General features: G+C 46.3%; 3 protein-coding genes across 4 annotated transcripts; 1 reads left to right on the top strand and 2 right to left on the bottom strand.

Moving 5' to 3' along the window:
- Window positions 1-325: 325 nt before the first annotated feature.
- LOC105703402 (anosmin-1) lies at window positions 326-10,348 on the bottom strand. The gene is made up of 8 exons (XM_012431771.1): window positions 10,264-10,348; window positions 8,722-8,846; window positions 5,022-5,214; window positions 4,126-4,437; window positions 2,739-2,935; window positions 2,159-2,303; window positions 1,443-1,663; window positions 326-550 (listed from the first exon to the last, which is right to left on the bottom strand). The coding sequence occupies exons 1-8, from the start codon at window positions 10,346-10,348 to the stop codon at window positions 326-328; spliced, it is 1,503 nt and encodes a 500-aa protein (XP_012287194.1).
- An 867-nt stretch (window positions 10,349-11,215) lies between these two features.
- LOC105703406 (endoplasmic reticulum aminopeptidase 2) lies at window positions 11,216-17,383 on the bottom strand. Of its 2 annotated transcripts, XM_012431778.1 has the most exons (15): window positions 17,305-17,383; window positions 16,907-17,171; window positions 16,472-16,810; window positions 16,234-16,389; window positions 15,808-16,116; window positions 15,454-15,637; window positions 14,823-15,242; window positions 14,559-14,760; window positions 14,238-14,491; window positions 13,854-14,044; window positions 13,537-13,719; window positions 12,698-12,829; window positions 12,546-12,612; window positions 12,232-12,336; window positions 11,216-12,019 (listed from the first exon to the last, which is right to left on the bottom strand). In XM_012431778.1, the coding sequence occupies exons 1-15, from the start codon at window positions 17,327-17,329 to the stop codon at window positions 11,933-11,935; spliced, it is 2,919 nt and encodes a 972-aa protein (XP_012287201.1). In that variant the 5' UTR covers window positions 17,330-17,383; the 3' UTR covers window positions 11,216-11,932. The 2 variants fall into 2 exon arrangements, 1 of the variants encoding a protein (XP_012287201.1); XR_001104357.1 differs by having other exon boundaries at window positions 12,232-12,612.
- Window positions 17,384-20,061: 2,678 nt separating this feature from the next.
- Window positions 20,062-23,486, top strand: LOC105703401 (homeobox protein Hox-C5a). Its single transcript, XM_012431770.2, has 5 exons — window positions 20,062-20,181; window positions 20,648-20,942; window positions 21,399-21,694; window positions 22,983-23,152; window positions 23,225-23,486. The coding sequence occupies exons 2-5, from the start codon at window positions 20,650-20,652 to the stop codon at window positions 23,315-23,317; spliced, it is 852 nt and encodes a 283-aa protein (XP_012287193.1). The 5' UTR covers window positions 20,062-20,181; window positions 20,648-20,649; the 3' UTR covers window positions 23,318-23,486.
- The last annotated feature ends 15 nt before the right edge of the window (window positions 23,487-23,501 follow it).

The following is a 23,501-nucleotide window of genomic DNA, read 5'->3' as shown; positions in this document are numbered from 1 at the left end:
GGATCTTTATCGTTACACTTTGCAGTCCAGTCTGTCGGCGATTCGAGATCGCAATTTCCAAAGACGGAACTGCTTACAAAGAGAGTCGGCGAGGGTATACCGCGGGGTCTTTCTTAGTCTGCTGCAGTTGATCGAAAAATGGACAAAGGATCTCTCACGAGATACGATTTTAAAAAATCAACTTTCGTCACTTTCCGCTCGACGAATGGGAGCCTTGCGCGTTTCTCTCGATTTCTCTCTTCCGCGTAAACCCGATTTACATACATTGTTCTCGAGGGCCGGAAACGAATCGAGGGCAACAAGGGTTCGTTTGTTCTACCTATAATCAAATATAGTGTCTCCTTATTCTAGACGGTTTGCTCTTGCATTGAGTCAATTTGTCCTGCGGTTGCTTCTGCTTTTTCTCGCCTGTCCGGCTTTGATGGCATCCGGTTGCTAGAAACTCTATACTGGTCCCGTGTTCCTCGATTTTCCCCTGGTGAGGTACATTGCGAACATTGACGACGTACGTGCAGTCATACTTCAACTGACGTATATCGTAGTGGGGCGCCTGTCGATCAGAACGTTATCAAATTATAACATAAACTTCATCAATATCTAAATTAAAATCGATAATTATTCTCAACACCGCTGTCAACCCTCCCGGATAACAATCCACCAATGTGATAAGATCCGATGAAACCTTAGGTTCAGTTCCACATTTTTATTCGAACTCCACTTAAAGATACCTCCTTAGTACTCGGAAGAGCTGGAGTCGAAAAATTGGCCCTGTTAAAATCTATAATTGCAGACCTTAAGTCGGTTTTGAGGCGACGTAAAGAATAGTACTCCACAATTGAGGCCCTACTTTAAACTTTAAAAGTGGCAGATATTTCCATGTCCTCTATAAGCTTAATGTAGGAATTAAAAAATGAGATAAGACCAAAAGAGGTCTTAGCTTCTGGAGGTTCAAATTGAAGTTAAGAATTGGACTCGGAGCCAGCAGAGAAAAATTGCCCCCGACAATTTCTTCTTCATTTCCCAATTTTTCTTAGAATTACTCTCTTCGAGAATCGCCAAATCCGGTCGGAAAGTATTCTCCCGCGATTGCTATAAATTTTCTTCGATCGGTAAGGAACTTCGAGGCGCGGTGCTCTAGGATAGTAACAGTGGGCAAGTCGTCTCACAGTTACCTCGGTGACGTTTATGGACGTACAGCCTCGTTCGAGATTCCCCGTCGATTCGCTTTATATAAGCAACGAGAGTGAACGAAAGAGATCGGGAAAGAAAAAATGAAACCGGCAAGCCAGGGCAAACGTGAACCAAATAAATTCACACCTCGCTTTCTACTTTCTCGTCAATATCGGGCGACTTCTCCTCGAATGGCGGATCGCGGGGGAAGGGGTTGTCAAGATAAGGTCGTATCAGTGAAACCTCGACGTACGCCTTCGGTTTCGGCTTACCTCGGTGATCCTCGAGGAGGTCTTGCGATGGAAATCGGGATTTCGAGTTCCACGCGAGGTCGAGCAGGATTCCTGCCTCCAAGAGACGTTGTACCTTTTTGCATCCACGCTCGGCGGCCACACGAGTCTTGCGGTTATTTCCCCGCATTGACAGATCATTCTGCGTACGTGTAAACCACCTTGATGGCGTTCGCATCTGCGAGAACGTCTTCCGCCCTCGGCTGCGAAGAAACGATACCTTTACGGTCGTCACCTTAGAAACCGCACGACACCTTTGCAGGTGAAAACGCACCGACTGATTCTGCACTCCCTAAATTTAATGGTATTAAATGAACTCTAAGGAATATTTACGCAATCGGTACTCTTCGAGATATCTGGAAAATATCTCCACGAGTGAAGGAGAATCGCGATTAGGTACTTGATGAGTATCTAATACAATGATGAGTACCCCCATTACAATCATGAGTGCACTCTGGTTATGGATTAATTATAAATTTTATGGAATTACGGTCGTCACCTTAGAAACCGCACGACACCTTTGCAGGTGAAAACGCATCGACTGATTCTGTACTTTTAAGATTTAATGCTATTAAATGAACTCTAAGGAATTTTTACGCAATCGGTACTTCTCGAGATGAATGCGAATCGCCGTTAGGTGCTTGATACATTTCATAACTACAAGGGCACTCTGGCTATGTTTTAATTATAAACCTTACCGAATTTTGTGTAATCGGTACTGTTGAAGACTTTGGACGCCTTCCGCGACGCCAATCTGCGACCTCCGTATAGAGCCACGGCTTGGACTTGCAAAAAGTACTGGCAGCTCAGCTCCAAGTTCTTCAGCTCGTAGCACATTTTGTCCTGGGAAATCAGTAGCTAGGGTTACTCATAATAACCGTGTTGGGCGATTCCGAGATGGCGTAGTCGAAGCGGGAAGTGGTAAAAATGGATTTGAAAAAAATGGATGGTACGAACCGTCGAAGGAATTATTAAGGCATATTTATACAGCCGCGCGGTCGATACGTGGTACCATGGTACTTTTGTATTACTGTAAATGTAGATTTTTATGTGATGGTATATGCCTATTAGCATATTGGCTCTAACGGGGCTATGTAAGAGCGGGTAGGGTGATGATGTACGACGGCGTTCAATGGATGCCATTACGTGGCAATGACACGTAAGCGATGTAGACACCTACTTGTCGTAACCGAATGTTAACACGGTGCTCCGGATTTGTTTGACCTTTTTCGATGCCGGAGATTAGTAACTCTGTTTTATTATGGGCAGTGAAATCACCTTAGGTACGGTGCGATGGTAAACCAAGATGGAGTCGTTGTTGGGGCCGTGAATGAGCCGACTCCAGAAGACCTTGTAGAACATTATTGGAACATCGGAGGGTGGTGGTCTCCATCGAAGATTAACACGCAGTTTCCCAGCAGCTACACGTGCTCCACTTAACGTTAAACTCTGAGGCTCCTTCGGGTTGCGCGGCTCTGCAAAATTTCAAATCCGACATGATCGATTGCCCTTTTTTTGCCCGAATTGGCCTTCTTCGCTGAAACATATCCTAACCCATAACATAACTACCAATAATGCTAATAACCATGAGAAATTAATATGTGGAATATTTCCACCCTAGATTCCTCTTTTGCGGATTCTGATAACGTTTCGAGCTTATCGTTACCGTATTTTTAAAACGTCACGGTCATGTCATCATCTCGCATGTTAAGAGGAGGACCACTCTTTTTTTTTGGAATTTCTTTGTTTCAGGAATTTTGGGAAACGATTTTTTTTAGAATTTTCGGAAATTACGTTTGAAACCAAAACAAGTTATCTAGGTCGCTCTAAAGGCGGTTATGAGACGAGTAGAAATCGACACTTCGAGTTTAAGAGTTGCCTGTGGAGCCTCGTTAAGTTACTTCTTAACGAGGGCCGGTAATGGCCACGGAAGGGAAAATAACGAGTTATCGAAGTGCTCTTGGGCTCTTCGAGGCCAGTTTGCGTTTTCGCGTTCATCCGCGAACAAACAACATTAGCCCGCCCCGTACAAGCGTAGGGCATATTTGCAGATTTGCGTGTTTGCGATCCCGCGATCTTTTCGAATTCCGAGCAAGATCGCCTGCCACTTCACACCGAGTGCTCACCCTCGACGTGGACCATCCACTCGAGGGACTTTCGCAATTAAACTGTTTGCCAACACAATGGCCCCGCCGACAGTCCGGCATTTAGGAATGAAGGAACATTTAGGGTTGTTAATTGTACACGGTTTACTTTGGGCATGCCTTTATCGGCACTAAACATTGGGTTCTACCAGAAGTTCTTGCTCTTTAAAAGTACGTACGGAAACCTTAAAGTACTCGCAACAATTGAAATCTCATTCGAGCGTCGTTTCCATCTTCACCCCTGAATGCGTCTATTCTGACAGGAATAACTCCTATTTTCCATTTAATTTAATTCCCTACGAATTCGTAGACGAATCATTAAGAGGTCACTCTTAATAAACACTTATTTAACGACTACACATAATTAGTTTTAGGATCAGTACGATGTAAACATTCTCGAATGAATCCGATCCCGAGTGCCTCGAGTGAATCTTCATCCTTAATTCGTCCTCGTTGCCTGATTCTTCTCTTCAAGATCTCAGGACAGGAATAAAGGACAGCAGGGAGAGGTCGATGCTTACCTTTTGTCTTGAAGGGTCGAGAGGGTCGCGAATATCCGCGTGATCCATTTTCGTTGATGGCGGCCACGCGAAACTGGTACCAATGTCCCGTCTTAAGACCTCCACGAAGAGAGGCGTGGGGTTTGGTGGACACGTGCCTCACCGACCAGGAACTCAGTCTAGATTCCAGGTACCTCGGCCCCAGGAGATGCCTTTCCTCTACCAGATACCTGACGGAGATGTTACTGGGGTGCGGGGGTGCCTGCCAGTTTAGCATCACCAGGTTCGTCGTCTGCTGGCGAATTTGGATGGTCTCGGGCACGGGAGGTAGATCTACAAGAGGTTCAGCAATTTTTCCTCCAGGTCCGCTTCCAACTGCTCTGCTTCCTACTTTTTAATTCCTAACTACAATAACCCATCCACGAAACCTTCCAAACACTAATCCGTGGATTAGGATGTACCGCTGGGACCCCAACACCAACTTAGGAGCTGATCCCGAGTCCACTTCCCAACGCAACCCCAATATCGAAGTCGGTGCTCCCAGCGTTCATTCACCCTCAACTAACATAAAAGAATCTCGCGTCCCATTCCCGTGAAACTCAAGACCCACTCCCAGGACGTGGGTCCCAGCCTTCGGGGGACCATCCGCTCAGCCTCCTCTGGATTCGTCATCTCGTCCCAGAGGATGACTTCGCGAGCGGTCCTCTCTCGGGCGCAACCCGGTCGCGGGCATTACGTCCTTTCGTCGAACTTGTTAAGGTATAATCTGTATTCCTTATACCCGATCATCTCAGCGTCGTAAAGATTCATATTGGTTGACGGTTATGGGTAGCGCTCGGTCCCGCGGGAGTGATTTGCCGGGGTTCGTCGGGGTTCGCGGTCGTTAAGCCTCCTTTAACGGTCTTTCTCTCTCTCACCGGTCCTCTCGTCCAAACCGGTAGGATGCATGCAGGTGATCCCGCACTCGTGGGGGCAGCACTTAGCCAGGTCCGGGCACTTGGAGTCTCCCTCGCAGGCCACCAGGCAGGCCGCCTCGAACGCCGACATGGACCGACTCGATGGACAGTATCCCGGCTTCGTGTAATTCGCCGACAGGCAGCTCTCCATGCACTGAAACACGTCGGAAGAAAGGAATGAGGCCAGGGAACCCTGGAGGAGTCCAACAGGAGACCAAACGGCCACCAACGACAGGAGGACCAGGTACCAAAGAGAACCCAGGGTGTCGATAAGCCCCCCACAGTGGGTAGCCCTGGCTCCTCCCCAAGTTCCCTCAAACATAAAAACGACAATCAATGACAACTAAAGAACCTCTATTATAAAAATCATCGGGATACCCTAGAACAATGGATCACCGTAGCTGGACGTTCCATGCAGCCTGAACTCGAGTTCCGACCTCGTGCCAGGAAAACGTGGCAAGGAAGTTGGGGAATATCGACCGGAGGTGTCAAAAGTGACGCCATCGTGTAACTTCTGACGTCCACTTCGCGATTGGCGGAAGAAGTGGTCCTAAGTGAGGAGCGGGCTTTCTCTTTGCGTTGAATCCCACGTATACTTTTACTTGTAACGTAATTCCCATTAATCCAAAGACGTGTCCTGTTATGGTTAGCTGGAGTGCCTGGGTAACGAAGAGACCACTAGGTCACGGTACCAGGATGCAGCATCAGCTGGCCCTCTTTGAGGTTCCAACGTCCTTAATCCAGCTCCAGCCCCAGTTTCCACGTGTTGTGGCTACCCTTGGGGCCAAGCGCCGTTTTCGTCGCTATCTCGACGGTGCCTAGAAGACCCAGGTGGCTCGCTGCTCGTCCAGGAACCGCCTTAATGGTCCTTAAGCTGGTTCCCATAGTCGCTCGTCGTCGCCGGTTGCGGGTCCGGCCTTAGTCGCGGTTCCCGCGTTCCTTCGACCGGCGGCATTCGCGTCCCGGTCGGAGCGCATATATCATTCGAACGGGCGAAGAAACTGGTTCGCTTACTTATTGGCCTACTTTTTATAAGCAAAGCAGAAGCATGCGGCTACGGAGCCCGCGATTGCCGGGCCGTTGACCAGTTAATGAAGCCCGCGTTGCAAGAACCGATCATATTGTTGCCGAAATCCCGGCCGGGCCGGCCATCCCGATCAGGCCAAACGGGTTCGCAGGGGGATCCTGCGACTTTCGATCCCTCGATACGAGGGAACGAACCCGCGGGAGGGTCAGATCGGTCGAGGAGATCGGCATCACGGATCCGATTACCGAACCCTTTGTGCGAATTCGCGAGGAGAGAGTCTCTAAGGGCGCCAAGCGATGCCACGGCCACAAGGCCAAAGGCACAAGCCTTTGAGAGTCCCAAGGGAGCCGAACCCGATGGGCATGGAATAAGGGATATCGGTCCATTAGGGTCTTTCTAGGAGCCAGGACTAGTTCGGCAGAACCGTAGGATAGAACTAGAGAGAAAGGGCTTGCTCTTGTTCCGAGGGTCTTGAAGGATCAAGACCCTCGAAGATCGCGTGGCCTTTTCTTTTCAGACCTCATGGGGGCTGATTGATAAGACCTAGGGAAGTATCATTGGTCTTCAAGCTCTTTCTAGGAGCTGGAACTAGACCGGCAGAATTGTAGGATGGGATTAGAGAGAAAGGACTCGCACTCCGGTTTTTTTTTTTCCGCCAGTCTTGGAGCACGAGGACAATCGAGTGGCCTTGTGTCTTTCGGAGCAGAAGGGAGATCCAACCTGGTGGATGTGGAAGATGTATCAAGGTCTTCGAGAGTTCGATACACCCTTTACTACTTCCGGCGTAGAAGTAAATCCCTTTGCTATTCAGACACTCTTATGGCCCCTCCAGGACTAAATCGTCAATTCCGTTGGACCGAACTAGATCGATTTCTCGGCAGACCATTTAATTAGTACGAGGACACTTCTTTGTTGCAAAAGTCTCCTATTCGCGAATATTCTGCGAAGACGGTGAATAAAACTACACATCTGGAAGGCGAGATCCCAGAAGATGGAATTCCTCGGATCGGGAAAGTAAATCCCTGAAACTCGTTAATCCTGCCGCAGTGATTTATTCACCCATTCCGGAATGCAGCATTGCACAGAAATTGGGTTTTAGAACTTGTCATATGTAATGCCAATTGCGGGCATTATCGCAATGACCACGTGCATGACGACGAGCAAGTAACAATTTCGTAGATTTTAGGAAAAAATGGGAAAGGCCTTGAAGATGAAGTTTTTTGCTTTCTGAAGGACCATAACTAGTTTGGCAGGAAGAAGACCAAAATCGTACCATTCGCGGAGGATGCATCTTCGAGATATTTGTTTTTCTTCTCTGGCCCGATAATCCATCGATCCTCGTTGAAGCGTGCACGTCTGACCGTAAAAATCCTCGTAATGTCGGAAGATGTTTCCATTCCCCTTTAACTGTACCGGGATTTAAATCGCTCGATTCCCCGCTCAGATTTGCATAATATCATCCAATAATGCGGACCTTTTTTACCCTGGAACCTCTTTGTACAAGCCGGTTCCGAGGACCCCATCATATCTCTCCGGCAAGGAAGCTGCAACATCTTCGCGACTGGATCCGGTGACCTCGAGCTGAGCTCCGAGATCGATCCCTCGTTTCGACGGAGCGGCTCTAAAAAAAGATCTTTTCAGAAAACGTTCATCGAGAAAATCACCTTTAAGCGAGATCTTTTCAGAAAACGTTCCTCTAAAAGCACCCCTAAAAAGGACGTTTCAGAGAAAGTTCCCATTCCTTTCAATCGATCCGTTCCATTAATTTTTCCCGCAAAGATGCGGGAATTATCGTGCCTGATGCATCGTATCTTATCACGCGACTCTTCGAGTATGTTTCTGGATTTGGAGGAGCTTCCTGATCCCTGGATGGAACTTTCTGATTTCTGAACCAAGAAGAATCTTCCAGGACTATCGGACTAACTTCGCCCCCTAGAAAGGACCTTAAGAGGAGCCCGGTAGTATGGACCCGTGACCGATGCTGCGCCGATCAGCTCCGAGTTATTCGGCCTAAGGTCCATGAATCCATCGATTCGGTTCGATGAAGTCCGAGCGGCCGCAAAAATCCCGGTGGAAAGATCAGCCCATTCGCCTTTAACTGTAGGGCCCTGGATTGCCCGGTTACTTGTAAATATCGCTCTGCCGGGCTACCGTTTATTGGCTATTACTTCGGGAATTTATTGCCACGTGCCAGTAGAGGCCAGAGGCTAACTCGGTGTTATTTTCCTGGCCGGGGCTTTCGAAGTTGCTGCTCGACCCTGTCGGCGATGTCCAGCCCTCGTGCTCGCTAAATTCCGGATAATCGATTTCACCGTGGAAGCCCATCTTCGAGAGGCTCGAAAAAAATGAGAAAAAAATCGAGGATACCAGAACAATTGCCGGATCATCCCGCTACGGGACTAACGATCCCTAAAAGTCCTTTAATTACCCCGAACAGATATTCGGTCTCTCCTCCGCTTAAAACGGCTTATATCATTCCGTCTTTCATCCAGGGGGATGTAATCTCAAAGTCGGCACGAGTGTTCGCTGTCGGATCAGAAGCGCGACACGGGCTTCCTGGTGAGTGTCGAGTAGCTGTAGATAACGTTATTCCCTCTCTCTCGTTTTTAAGTACATCCTCTCGCGGGGACTTACCTCGTCTGGATGATTTTCGCCGCATCTTGCGTCGCATCTGGCGACCCTCATGGAGTCGTACTCTTCGACGTACCTCGTCCAGGACGCCAAGCAGCCCGGAAGTAGCAACCACCAGGGCCACCATTCTACACCGATAAGAATAAACAAAGAAGCTCTTAGATCGCGAGAGAATCGTCAAACGTCGAAGAAATTGACGGTCCACCTAGCCGCCCAATTCCCGACCGGGTGATCAACCACGTCCGAAACGCAAAGTCGACTTAGAAAAGTCGAGAGGGTTTCAACGTCGAACAAATAAGCAAACGCTCAGACCCTGGCCAATCGCCGAGTCGGGATCTTCCTTCGCCTCCTTCGACCAGGAAAGACAAGCAAACACAAGATTCCCAGCGGGATGGAAAGGCGAAATCGCTCGCGAGTCGGCGCAATGGGGTCTCCGAAGAGCCCCTCTTGGGTGATAATTCTGCCAGAAGTTCCGGACTCGTCCGGCGCCACCCGAAGCTCGGCGTGACGATCGATCGGCGAGCTTCTCCGTCCTCTTACCCGCGATAGATTTCGCGTTGCATTACTCACGCTCTCTCACCGAGCCACGTTCGGCGCGAAACTCGATACGCCGAGTCGAAACACGTGCTGTTTATACCTACCACTCGTTAAAACCTGACGCGACGTCTCTTTCTCTCTCGGAACTCCTCGGAACCGCGTTGCCCATTCGCCCCGTGCGTGACTTTTTCCCGGCAAGTCTTTGTTTCGACGATCCCGCGCGATTACTTGGCCGGACCACACCTTCCCGGCGATCTCATCTCGAATTACCGATCGCCACCCGAGCGAGGAACGGAAACCCGGAGCCCGACCGTCCTTTTTCGCGCCTCCCGGACCCGATGCCTCGAGCATCGACGGGGAGAGAGAAAGAAGGAACGACGCTCGATACGTTTCTCTCGCGGCTAGATACCCGAGAAACCATCCTTCGACCCTTCTTGCGACGATTCCACCTCGCGATTCCCCCACGACGTGGCGAGCGAGGACTATGCGTTTTGGGCTGGACGTTCGACCCCGATCAAAGGAAATCCTTTTTCTTGGCTCGTCTAGTTCCTGGATCCAGGGGTCCAGGATTTTACAGAGAGAAAGAGAGAGAGAGAAAGAGAAAGAGAGAGAGGGTTGGAAGAGTTAAGTCCCTCCTTCGCAATGCCTGGGAACACCGGAAACACCGGAAACTAGGTGTTCGTCCGTGGTTCCTAGGGACCAGCATCCCTTCCCTGAGTACCATCAGCACTAGGCACTTCTTGCACTTTCCCATCCAAGTTTGCCTATCTGGTGGGTCCCAGGTAGAGGGAGAAAGGGGGAAATCTCGAAACTCAACACCTCCACCCCCCTGCAGGCTGTCATTGTCCGAAATACTCCGGGAACCACCACGAACCGTTCATGCGTGCACTTGCTCGGATGCTCCTTCTGCCTCGAACGACCCGTCGTATCGATTTCTCGTTGGATCGTTAATTGGCTCGAATTCTGCGGTTTCAGGACGATCGGTGTTCGACGAGTAGACCTACGTACTTTTGACGGAGCCCGGAGGCTGGTAGCCGGTGGTGGTGGAGGCGCACGGGGTGTGTAGCAGCGACAACCCCCAGATTAGAAACATGAGCGGCACTTTTGTTAATGGTTAATGCAATAAGTGACTTTAGGTGGCTAGGTGCGGCCCAGGGCGGCTCGTTAATCCCGATGAGAGTCGAGTCGATCGATCGGTCGACCGGCTCGCGGTAGGCAAGCACCTATGGAGGTGAGCGTTCAAACTGGGATCGGGCTCACTTTCCTGAGCAGCCGATCCTCGCCTGGTTGCCCCAGCACTTCTCCTACTCCGAGCCCACACCATTCGTTTCCACCACCAGGCTGCTACCCGTTGCAATGACCGAATCATTAACATCAGGAAGGGTCGAGCCACCGGGAAAGGAGTCACCTGACCGGGAACTCGCCGACTCTTGCCCGCTCGCCCTCCTGCGTGCCCGAATGCGTTTCTTTGACCTCCCTCTAACGATCTCTCCCCGGCGACGTAAAATCCCCCCGACCCTCCGTTTCTCGAAATATTTTCCTAACCCGAGACCTTTTATCGCAGGGTCTCCATTTCCGTCCAATGACCTTCCTCCCCACCTTCCCATGGCAGGGATCAAAGAGTCATGCCACCAAAAGCCAAAACTAGGTGCACTCCTTACATTTCCGCGGAAGAATCTCACGTCCCTCTATGTACCATCATTAAAATTTACATCTGATCTAGGAACCAAGGATCAGCCAAGATTGCTAGTATATCCCCCGTATATTAATTTCTAGAGATTTAGAAAAATATCCCGTGTTTGTGACCACCGTCCAAAACGCCACTTTTTTGGGAGGAAGGTGAACGTACTCAGAATTCCTGCCAATTGCGCGCAAGTAGGAGGCACTGTCGTTTACCCGAACATCGTCGATTGATCTTTCGGTCCGTCCCCATGATGTAGTAAAAAACGGCGGAGCTACTTAAGATTTTATTTCTAGTTCCCATGCAATCTCGATTAAATGACGCACGCGGGCCATCTATTAAAGGGGGCCCAGGCCCAGAAGTGACATTGAAGAATCGTCCCCGGTACGTCGTGGGAGGCACTGGTTCGGATCGTAGGTACGCTAAGGGCTAAAAAGTGCATTCGCCGGTCCTCGCCGAGTCCGCTCGAAAATCTCTCGACACCACAAAGGGGCGCTGCAACGAAACGCTCCCTTCCCTCTCGTAATAAACGACTTCGAGGAACGGTCGTGGCGTTGACCTGAATCTATTAGGGCTTCGGTTTGGCGGCATTATAACTGCCCGTGAATCAATCCCTTACTTAGCAACATTCCTGGCCACACGAAACACACGCTCATTATGCGAGCCACACCGGCACGGCACGGGAGGCACACGAAAGTGCCGGTCCAGCATCCCATTTAGCGGCGGCCTTAAGGCCCCAATTCACACAATGTAGCCGGTCCTTCTCTCCGTTTCTTTTTCCCCTCGTATTCGGACCTCGTTATTCCACTTATCCGGCACGTCGTTATCGCTCCTCGTTTTTTACCCCGTTCGCCTCTTATCCGGCCGAAGAATCGCCGGTGTTGTTCGCCGCCATCTGTGTCTGCCGATTTGTCTCGATGGCGAGGTCTCTTGACACGCGGAAACGCTGATGGAGACCTCGCCAGGAGACTTTTCATCTCTTCTTAATTCGTTGGTCTAGATACTCTTCCTGCTTCTTCTTTCCCCGATGGTCTCGGGCTTGTCCGAAGTGATCCCGGCGATTCGCCTCAATGACTGAAATATCTGAAAAGAGAGAAACATTTGGCGCCATTTCGTGCTCGATGTGGACTCGATGTGAATGCTTGGGCAAGATGGGATACTCGGAGTGCAAGGATGCTGCGTTGTTTGATTATCGTTTCCTTCGTACTGATAGGGCTAATGGATCTAGGCGATTTGTCGCGATCGTCGCTGGGCTTTACGAAATCTCCTGGGGGGTTGTTAATGATTTACCGTACCTGATCCTTGTACTTGTTAGTCCAATCGACGTTGCGTTCGACTTGATGGATCACTCGGTCGAGTGACTCGTCTTGTACTGCGCGTAATCGTTTAAGACGTACAAACTGGAAGAAGACGTCGGGCCGGTTACTTTGTGCCAACAATATTCCATCTCGGGCTCTTTTTGCTGGGTCTTTCTTTTTTCTCGATTTTCTTTCCTTTTTTTCCCCCCTTTTTTTCTTACCGCTGCCAACTTATTCGACCGCCGTTCCACCGGTTGGCGCGACATCAAACGAGACCTAACGCGAATATTAATTTGCACGAATTTACATACCCAGTTTAGGCTTTCTTTTGTACTCCAGGCTGAAGCGACTGCTTGCAATGTATTATACGAGTTAACCCTGGAAGTTACAAGTGTTGTTCAATTTCTGACGCCACCGGAACACGTGTGCGAGAGAAAATGATTACTTTCGAGAGATGACTTACGATGACAAGATCTCTTCCAAGTGGCCCTCCAAAAAGTCTTTTGCAACCTCCAGGCCGTTTTGATTACTTGCAATTGACGATAGCACGGGAATTAGATATGATTTGTATTCCTGAAATACCATTTGCAGGAAGCTGCAAAGGTTAAAAGAAATATGACGTGCGTAAATATAACTAGTACTTTGGAATTGAACGAAATTTTAGGATGTCTTGTTAATATTTCAAGGACCCTGCAGGATTCTGTTAATGAAGGTGTTACGAGATACTTAAAATTTATGACTCGTGGACTAGAGTCGGTCAATGGATAAATAATTTAGGCAGACCACCATGAAACTTAGGGGCCATCCGACGTCACGAGAAATGGTCCACGTATGTAAAAAGGCCGAAACGTAAAAAAGAAATGACCGAATCCTTACTTCGTTTAATTGCTTGTCAGCCAGAGCTCTATTTCATTTATCCTATGACAGGGCGCGAAAGGGGTTTCAGATTTTGGTCTGCTCCTTTTACCACGAGGGACCCAAAAAGGACTAGTTTTGCCAGCCCCGAAGGCTCTATCACGGCAACATCGATATCCTAGTGGACAGATAACTGCACCATTGCTATTTTAATGAATTAATTAACACGGTCTACGAGCGACCTTGCATCGCTCGATTCGTTTTCTCAGATTGCTCTTCTTCGTTGAGATAACGAACGAGGCATAAAAAGCATACACGTTCATATTAATATTAATTTCTCTTGATCATGTAAACTTCCTTGCATTTAATATTTCGTTACCTGAGCAGGTGTCGTGTTAAGAATTGCATGTACACGGTAACAGGTGAACTTGAAACCATTTTCGGTACCTTTTCAAAATGGTGGCATTGCGATGGCATCCCAAGGCGAAAGCAATTGTACCTGCTTCCGAATAAAGAGTTGACTGTTTGTCACGTTGCTCTTTAAATATATCGAGCAGCATTTGCCACTCGGAATTATCAGCGGTTTTCGCGAAGGGGCAAAGTGCCCACGACCGAAGCAGAAGAGGCACTCTAAAATGACATTTCCATTTTTTTAATCATCCTTTCATTTGGTGCAAGTAGCTTCCCACAAAAGCTTCTTGAACTTCGGTTCAAGAACATTCCGTGTGTACCTAGCCCGAAATTATTCCTCTACAATTACGTACCTGTTTGAGGGTTCCTCGTGCAACCACTGTAGGACAACTTCGCGAGCTTTGCGCACACAAGCTCTGTGATTCATCGAACATGACAGCGTCAACATATCGTCGCGAAATTGCGTTTGCAAATCTTGCTGACGAGATTCCGGGATATCCGCGACAACCTCGTACACTTTGCCCAGTAATTTGCACATCGCGTGCTGCAACAAACGTCGTCGACCTACGTTAACATCGTTCATACGCGTAGATCACTCTTTGGCTGTATTAATTATTCTGATCTAATAAATCTAGATTATTAAAAATCTTGTTTAATTTCGACCAACGTGAAGCAGGGTACACGTGGTCGATTAATTACTCGTCTCGAAAGCCGAGTTACCGCTTCTACGAGTGTACCTTAAATAAAGTCACGCCCTGCAATTTTTCTTCGATAGGCTTCAAAATCTTCACCGCGATTCTCCATACTATCCGGTCGGTTTCGTGTTCCAATTTCCCTAGGATGCTCCAGAAAATTGTGTAATTTAACACGTTCGCTTCGGCGAGCTCTGTAGCATCGCTCAGTAATTTTGCTCTCGACACCGGTGATAATTCTCCGAAGGAGTTTGTCAGGAGATTCCAATTTCCGTCATCGTAGTTAACACGGTAGAGTCCTAAAGATATTTTACAATTATTATAATTTATACATTCGGGTGAAATCATCCAAGCACCGGCTTTTACCAGCTCGATTGATGTTGAAAAAAATCCACTGGTTTCCTAAAACCGCTCGATTAAGATCAGGGTCATTAAGTTCCATGGTTCTGCCTGATAACCAACATTTAGCAGTGGTGTCATGAAAATTCGAGCTGTTTCCTGTCGTCCACGTCAACGGAATAATCCACAACGAGGGGTCGTCTTTTAATCCATTTTTGAAAAATCGCCTCTGTAGAAGAAATTGCGCATAATTGCGGAGACGCGACTTCGTCAGAGGGGACTTTGTCATACCTGTGATAACAGAACGGTGCCTGTAGTACGATCTCTTTTGACTTCGACCAGCGGAAATCCGGGCTGATCCGTCCAGGTGATCATGATCTCCTTCATGGCGAGATCTTTTGGAAGGGAATTTCGTAAATTGATTTCCTCCTGAAACGTCTCCCAGAGATCGAATTGGTCGGCGCTTCTATAGCTGTAGGTTCTCAGATATCGTCGTATCGCGGAAAGAAATGTTGCCTTCCCGAGGAAATGGTAAATCATGTTCGTGAGGCAATTCCCCTTCAAGTAGGAGGTTTTATCGAAAATATTCGTAATCTGGTTGGTCGTGTTCAGAGTTATGTGTAATGGATGGGAAATTGCGCTCGCATCGTATGTGAGCATCTCGTGGCACTCGTAACAGTACCATTCATCCTTCGTCCAATTACGATTTAACTGTATTATGCAAAAGAAAGGTAATAAGTAATTTCAGAACGAACGTAGACATAGAAATGCCTTAAACATTGATATGCATTTTATAGTAATCCATAGGCGACTTATTTCGCAATTGTCAAAATTAATCCATCAAGATAAATCCACGAAACTCAGACCTTCCATTATTGCGTTAATCCGGTAATCTTTTAAAAGGCGACGATTTATTACTCACTGCATTTACTGTCACGTATGCCAGGAAAGAAGCAAAGCCTTCTTTCAGCCAAACGTCGGACCACCATTTTGGCGTGACCAAATTTCCAAACCATTGATGAGCTACTTCGTGGGCAACTATATAAGCCGAAATCATTTTCGGTTCGGCCACTGACGTTTCATCGTTCAAGAGAACGAAATCCTCCCTACGTGAATACATAATAAATGAATGACAGTATTTTTATTTTTTTTTTAATATTATACGACACTTAAATCCAAACATTTTTCAATACCGATTTAAAAGGTCTGCCGAAGAAGCGAGCTTTTAATAGTTCATTACTGAAACATGACACAAGTATATCTTTTACTTATCTACCGAAATGTGATTAAGCCCCAATTTTCCATTGCAGAGTAAGATAGTTGGGGAACGAAAATTACATCTAACTTGTCCAACTCATAGTAGAACCCGGTAAGATTTTGCATGAGTCGCAGGAGTTTTGGAATAATGGATGCCACGTATGCAGTGCTTTGTTGCACCTCTTTTCTAGAGTAAATCGTATGACTTGGCCGATCCATAGTGGTGATGGAATAACCGGAAAAGTCGGTAACCATCAGTGCCACTAAATAAGTTGGCATCGGTACTGTCTTTTTATAGCGGTCCCATACGTAGCCAGACATTCCATATCTAAAACGTTAATATCATAAATAGTACCACTCTTCACGAAGTACATACTTTTGTCAGCTTAGCTGTAAATGGAGCCTCTAATGTAATTGAATTTTTTTATAAACTATTCACACTAACACCTCCTCTACGATAAGGCGTTCCGCATTAGAGTGCGATCGCATGTTGAACTTCCGCCCAATGGAAATTCTGAATGGCGTTTTAATCCAGGGTTCATCAAAACAGGGAAATGCTCTCCTGGCGAAAATTGGGGAGAAATTTGACACGGTTATCCACCTGAAGAAAAAAGTGATTTCGAATATAACAGGTTAATAAAACATTAATTTTCGCACTTAATAGAAATATTTTTAATGAGCACCTGGTTTCATTGGTTCGATCATCCTTGTAATTACTTCTAAAGAGTCCTTCGGGGCTGCTTGATAAATCCCCATAGAAGTGGATACGAAGCAAGTAGGTTTCACTTGGGAGTAAGATTTCCCTTGAAACTATGTCGATAAAATCTTCCCCGCTGGGGAAGAATCGATTAATTAAATTGAAGCTTTTCGACGTATAATATTCCTTGAGACTGATATTTCTCAAATCCAAGCCGTGCGAGTGGAGGCGAAAATGTCTCGTCGGGATTTTACATGACAAATGGATTTGCACATCCCCGATCGTCGTGAAATTCCCTTCTTCCATAATTGGCAAGATATTCAAGCTATAATAATTTCGAAATTATATTTTTTTCTCGAGAATTAGACCCTGCAGCTTGTCAAAAAAAAAAAACATCAGGTCTGATAATTACGCAACTTACGTATATTCTAAAGGAACGATATCGGTGCTCAGTTTTTCGTAAGCCTCGTTAAATCGTCCCTTGTCAAATTCCGCCGATAGTCGTTCCATCGATTTTTTGTTATAGTTTTCCAAGATAGATTTGACAAACCAGTAAGCAATAAGGGATGCGATTACTAAACAAGCGACAGTCATGACGACAACTCTGGGTCTGATTCTCCAACAAGAACTTTGTTCTTCGATCCCATGGCGTCGAGAATAAGCCTGTTCGGTCACTTCGGCCAACCCTGTGATAATTACTTATCTCTACATTTTTATATCTCACCTCGAAAACTCGGAGTTGGAAATCGGAATTCTCTTAATACCACCGAAAGAAATTTTAATATACGATTTCGACAGGACGGTTGTGGATAGAGTTACCTGTGCGTACGCTGCGGTTGGACATCTCCCGATTGCCCCCTGATTTAACTAATTGATTTAATTAATAGTCCCGACGAGCACAGGATGTCTTCGGCGCGTTTTAAGAACGACTGGAACCCTCCGCCTTGATGCGATCGTAAAACGTATTCGACACGAAACGATAACCAAAAATATCCGACCACTTGTAGTCCGCAGATCATTCTCGAGTGGCCCTCGTGTTTGGCATTTATTATAAATGCACAGCTCAGGGGAGATCAGGGGAGGCAATGTCGGATATGTCTCGGTATCTCTTTCAATTTAATAGATTCATCCTGGAGGGAGAAATTGTACCCCATCCAAGAGATACCGTCTATTTCCGGGTACTCTGTGATCGTTGTCACGTGGAAATGCGGATCCGCCGCAATTGACGGCTGAAGTAGGGCATAAATAAAAAAAAAGAACAGAAAAAAGAAATTCAAACTAAATATAAAGTTCGCCTCCAGCCAGTGTTCTCTGGACGGCCGAGAACAAGATGTAACGATGCCTCTTATTTCCCAGTTTGAAGGAAGTTTCCGAAGAATTACAATTTCTTGGGGGTGGATTGTCTGTATTTCTAGTGATATGTCATTTTTGGAAATAATTTCACGGTCCTGGAATGGACGAACCGAGGTGGGTCATCGAGCTCGGCGGAAAGTGGAGAACGCGGGAAAGAGTGGGCGTCACAGGAAGGGAAGTTTCAGGGAGCATTTCCCAAGGAAAAGCCGCGAAAAAGGAGGGCTTGGAAAGTTATTTCGTCCAGACAGCCTGGCACCATCTCGGGCTGTCGAATTTCGTGGCGGGAATTCCGTTTCCTGCCGAGAAGACGGAGCGATGGCGAGGGGTGTTTGCACGTACGAGGAGGGTGCAAATGGGACGGAGAGGGAAACTAAACAGCACGCGTGATTAATAGGGGAATACGAGCCCCGAGAGGAGGCCCTGCCCCCTTTGGAACGTGCAACTTGACAACCACCCACCCCGCCATGAGCCGAGCTGTTTTCTTAGCTGGCCTCCCTTTCTTTATCCCTCTCTGCGTTTCTTACAAAACTTCGGATTAACTTATGACTTTATCGACGCAGTGATGGCTACGGCTCGATGAAAACACTTTCCGTTGACTTCATAAAATTTCCAGTTTTTTAATGTCTCGGTTAAATCCATCCTGTTGCTAATAGAGAAATTACAGCACAAAGAGGAGAATCTACCCCTTTCGAATGGGTAATTTAACAATCACCCCTCTCTGAGTTTCTTACAAAACTTTGGATTAACTTATGACTTTATCGACGCAGTGATAGCTACGGCTCGATAAAATCACTTTCCGTCGACTGTATAAAATGACCAATTTTTTAACGACTGGATTAAATCTATCCATTTGTATTACTCATTGAGTTTGCAACTCGACAACCCTCCACTTCGTTAAGAACCTCGTTATCTTCCTGGCTGTCCTTTCTATTCCACGGCATTTTTTTCCCGAAAATTCTGAGTAACTTTGGACTTTTTCGATACAGTGACCGACTCGATAAAAGTGCTTCCCGTCGTTTCATGCCAATTTTTGAGTGACTCGCTTCACTCGGCACTTTCATATTAATCGTTGTCTGTTTGGACGTGGTCCCGGTGAATCCACCCAGAAGTAGGGAGGTAATGTATGGCCTAACGTCGGCCTAGGGGAAAAGTCGATCCCTCAAATTTGGAAAGTGGCCCCACGGAAGTCCGGTGGTTTTCGCATCGATGGGGGGTCCCACACGCGCGACCCTCCTAATGCGTCCTGTCCCAAAATCCGCACCGCACTCGGAAGTTACTCTCAGATTACAGCGGGGACAGTCCTTCAGGAATTTGGTCGGCGCTTTTGAAAAATCGACCTCCGGCTCTGCGAGCACCGGGATAACCGATACGTCCGTCCATTCACTAAGGTGCACCTCTTTCAGGCATTCTTTTTGCGGCTCCCGGCCGCTTTGAAGGCGTGTGATTAATGGGGCCCCATCGATTTTGGGTTGACCTTAAACTACTACACTGCATCGGTCTTGCCTCCCGATATCGCGAATATCAAGCCAAAAAATCGATCACCATCGAAAGATTGACGGAGAGAAATCGGGCCTATCCATCCCTCGATTGATATTGAAATTCGCAGCGTTCTTTCCTTTTATTATAAAAAAGAAAAATACAAGATAGGAGGGAAAATCATTCTCGATTCGACGTAAGTTTGCTCTAGCTATCAAATCGTGTTTCCACTGATATAAAAAAAAAATGGGAATTTAAAAATTGCACATAAATTGTATGATCTCATTGAATGCTAGACCGAGTTTCTTTAGGCAATCTAAGTGGAGTTGCACGATGTGTCGCCCGTTAAATAATTCTCGCTTTAAGTTCCAGAATTTCCTGAATTTTTCGGACCAGCCATTTTTGTGGGGGGAAAATTCGGGGCCCGCCTCCTTGGCTGTAATTGGTGATGTTTCTTCCTAAGTCAAGTCAAAAGAGATGGCTCTATTGGCTGAAAAAGAATTCCAGCTTGGTCAGAAGACTTCAGCATGTTCTCGGTGCCCTACTCCTCCTCTTCTCACCCACCCTATCGTCTCTTCCCCTTGGCTTTACTTACGTCTTACATACTGACCTCACATGTGCTCGTTTGACACTTCTCCGTTAGTGCCGGGAGATATAGCACGGCAGTTATTTCATCTCGATCGATTTTTCACCGCGTATGATCAATTTTGGCGATTGCGCGTCGCGGTGAAAAGTGTTTCCGGGCCGTAAATCTCGTGAGTTCAAAGAGCACCACGATTAGACTTTTTATTCCCTTTGTCCTCCCTTCGAATGCCGTTCGTCACATATAGTTCAACGAAACAGTGATTTTGTCACGTTCGAAAAACGGTGAGCATGGTTTAATAAAATGTAATAAAAGAACATGATTAATTTTTCAATCTAACAAATTAATTCGTACACGAAAGAGTAGATGACATTTCGTTCCAAGGAAAGCGAAAGTTTGTCTAAAATCTCGAAGCTGAGAATTTAGCGACAACTGATTCAACGTTTATATTGAAATTAGTAATATTACGTAGTGCTTGGTTTAACTGAGCATGGTTTAATAAAATGAAACAAAAACCCGATTAATTTTTTAATCTAACAAATTGATTTGTACACGAAAGAGTAGGTGACACCTTGTTTCAGGGGAAGCGAGAATGTCTGAAATCTCGTTGCGAAAGGTACAGAGATTAGCGACAATTGATTTGACGTTCATATTGAAATTAGTAACATTATATAGTGTTAGTTATAGATATTACTGGATGATATGGAGAGGCAGTTTGGATCTTCAACAGGGCTGTGATTTTTTGTGCAGACATGGATTCCTGGCAGGGGCACAATTCGTCAAGACAAAGGTGGTCGGAAGAGACGTTTGCATTGCCACCGACACCTCCGACCCCACCTGCCGCCACCATGGACATGCAAAACGGCAGATTCGGCCAGAATTGCGAAACGACGTGGAATTATCGATGGCCCTGGGACGTATCGTCAGAAATCGGTGCAGTTTCCGAAAGCAATTCGCCCCTCGAAATAGGTCAGCAGTTGGTATCCCAGTGCACGAGCAATTCCATTGACAGTGCGGACGCGAATCAGAATTACCACCTCTGCAGGTAATACCGAAGCACCCGTGGCTATCATTAATGAAATTCAATGATCAATCTCCAGAGAGGGAGAGAGATTTTCTCCGGGTCTCCCGGAGCGCAGCAATTTCTCTGGGAATTTGCATACGAAGACGACATACCGCATACAAACTGCACGCACGTGCATTAAAGGGTAGAGCTGGCTTATCGGAAAATCACCTCTCGACCGGTGGATATTGAATTTGCATTAATTGTAATCGTTATGGGAGCTCTTTTCATGGCGGGGTGTGCATCCTCCCTGTCGATCCCGAGTGATAAGATCGTATGAAAATTGCCTTTGATGAGTGAAATTCGAGCGGTGCATAATCCCCTCGGAGTATTCTTCGCGGGCTTATCCTTTTTTCTCTCCGCTCGCTCATTCCCCTTTTGCATCCTCGCTCGTTTATTTCCTCCCGCTTTCTCAGATATTATTATCCTTTATCTTAGATGGCAACAGTTACCTCAATGTGGGCCATTTCCGGGTAATCTGCCTCTGGATTTCAAAGATGACGCGGAGTCTATCTCGAAGGACTCGTCGCAGGATCTTCCCTTGCAGAAAGAACGCGGAAACAACCCGAGTGCCGTTTTTCGGGCTTGGGAAATCCCTTATCCACAAAGTACCGGCGTGGATTCCAAAATAGAAATCAAGTTCGAGAGCAGCCAACGATCTCAGGATCGTTTCGAGTACCCGAGCTGCGTAAAGAGAGGGAGCTCGAACGAGGGCCGCTCAGAGTCAGAAATTGGTAAGCTGCATTTCCGGAAATAATGAAAAATTTCAAGGCCAATGCATAGATGAATTTCGAGCGGCATTCTTTCTCTGGATCCTTCAACGAGCAAAGTAACAATCGACAGGGAACGTTTCTCTAAAATGCCACATAACTCGCCGACAGGGCAGGGATAAAACGCTTACTGGAAACTGCACGTAACTGCATCGAATAAGGATGCATCCATGTATGCAAGTTGTCCCATGAGCAGGCGGTGAGCTTTGTTGATAATTCCCAAGTTAATGACTTTACTGTCGCCAATGCGGCTATACCAGACCCCCTGCAGTCTAAATATTTGTCTAACAATCCAACTATCGTTGATTGTTCCCTGATACTTCACGTGCTGTCGTTGCGTAAGAAGCATGCCCAAGTAGATTTAATTTGACATTTCAACATTTTCACTCTTCCATTCAATGTCAATTAAGATAGAACATTAGATATTTATTTCAAATATAATTCTTTTATATCCTCTTGGGAAATATTTAGACAATTTTTTTTTTAACTCGCACGTGTAGTCGTGGAATAAAGTTTCTGTTTTTTCATCGTTCCACGTGCCTTGTCAAAATCTGAGTCAGAGAGAAAACAAGTACCGGCAAGAAGGGCACGTGGTCGAGACTTCTACATCTGCTATATATTCGGCTAGAAATTACGCAATAGGAGAAGGAAAGGAAAACGTAATAAATCTCGTTAACTAAACACGAAAACCGCCATTCGTTACGTAATTGAAAATAAAATTTGACACGAACATTGACCGGGCATATATGTATATGGAATGCACATATGTCGAGACAAATCTTGAGTGTGGTAGACGGCTGGTAGCGCGTGCGAGAACGTCATCGTGTTACGCATAAAATATGCAGCTATTTTCATCTAACCGAGCAAAAAGTCGGAGATCTCGCAAAAGTTACCGTCTCGCGGCAAGATCTCCCTTAAGATCATTCCGAGAAAGTAGTACGCAACCTGCGATTACATCTCTACGGAGTCTAGTTTCCTTTACTGAAACACCGACTGTTTCCTACATTTCTATTTATTCTTTTTTAGCGACACGTGTTTAGTAATGCCTCCTGCTTGTGAATACTAAACACCGCGCTAAGAGAATATTTACACAATGTCTGTATACTTAATGGAATAAAATAATGATATCTCTTTCGCGATCACGTAGGGCAAATATTATACTCTACGCATTAATTCCATGACGCCGAATTTATGATAAATGGATATTACATCGTGGAAATATTTCCAAGTCATTTCTTTTCTTTTGCTTTAGATTTGCCGAAGAGAACGGGAAATGGGAGTAGCGAGAAACCTCGTAAAGAAAGAACTGCATTCACGAAGCAGCAGGTTCGCCATTTAGAATGCGAATTCACGCACAGTAATTACCTCACTCGACTTCGTCGTTACGAAATAGCTGTCGCATTGAATTTAACCGAACGACAGGTAAATTGTTTTACATGTAGGAAATATATGTAGGTCTTTTAAGATTTTAATCATCGCTTGATTTGATTCTAGGTAAAGGTATGGTTCCAAAACAGGCGCATGAAGTGGAAGAGGACGAAAAGCGTTCTTCTGAATGCACACGGAAGAGCTCATTGCAATAGTTAAGTTCGGATTAGAACAGAGAACAATTGTAAATAATGACCGTACTTTAAGTAACATTCAGTATTTTTATAAACGTGCTAATCCTAGGTAAATCTTAATAGCACGTTCACTGATTAATGTCAAATGTTGATTTCAATATGTAAATTAAACATATATAGAAAAAGATACGAGTAATTGTATTAAGTGC

This window comes from Orussus abietinus, unplaced genomic scaffold, assembly GCF_000612105.2.
Source record: "Orussus abietinus isolate OABI.00-Male unplaced genomic scaffold, Oabi_2.0 scaffold187, whole genome shotgun sequence".
In the NCBI taxonomy this organism is placed as follows: domain Eukaryota; kingdom Metazoa; phylum Arthropoda; class Insecta; order Hymenoptera; family Orussidae; genus Orussus; species Orussus abietinus.
This window is presented reverse-complemented; position numbering and strand designations above follow the sequence as displayed.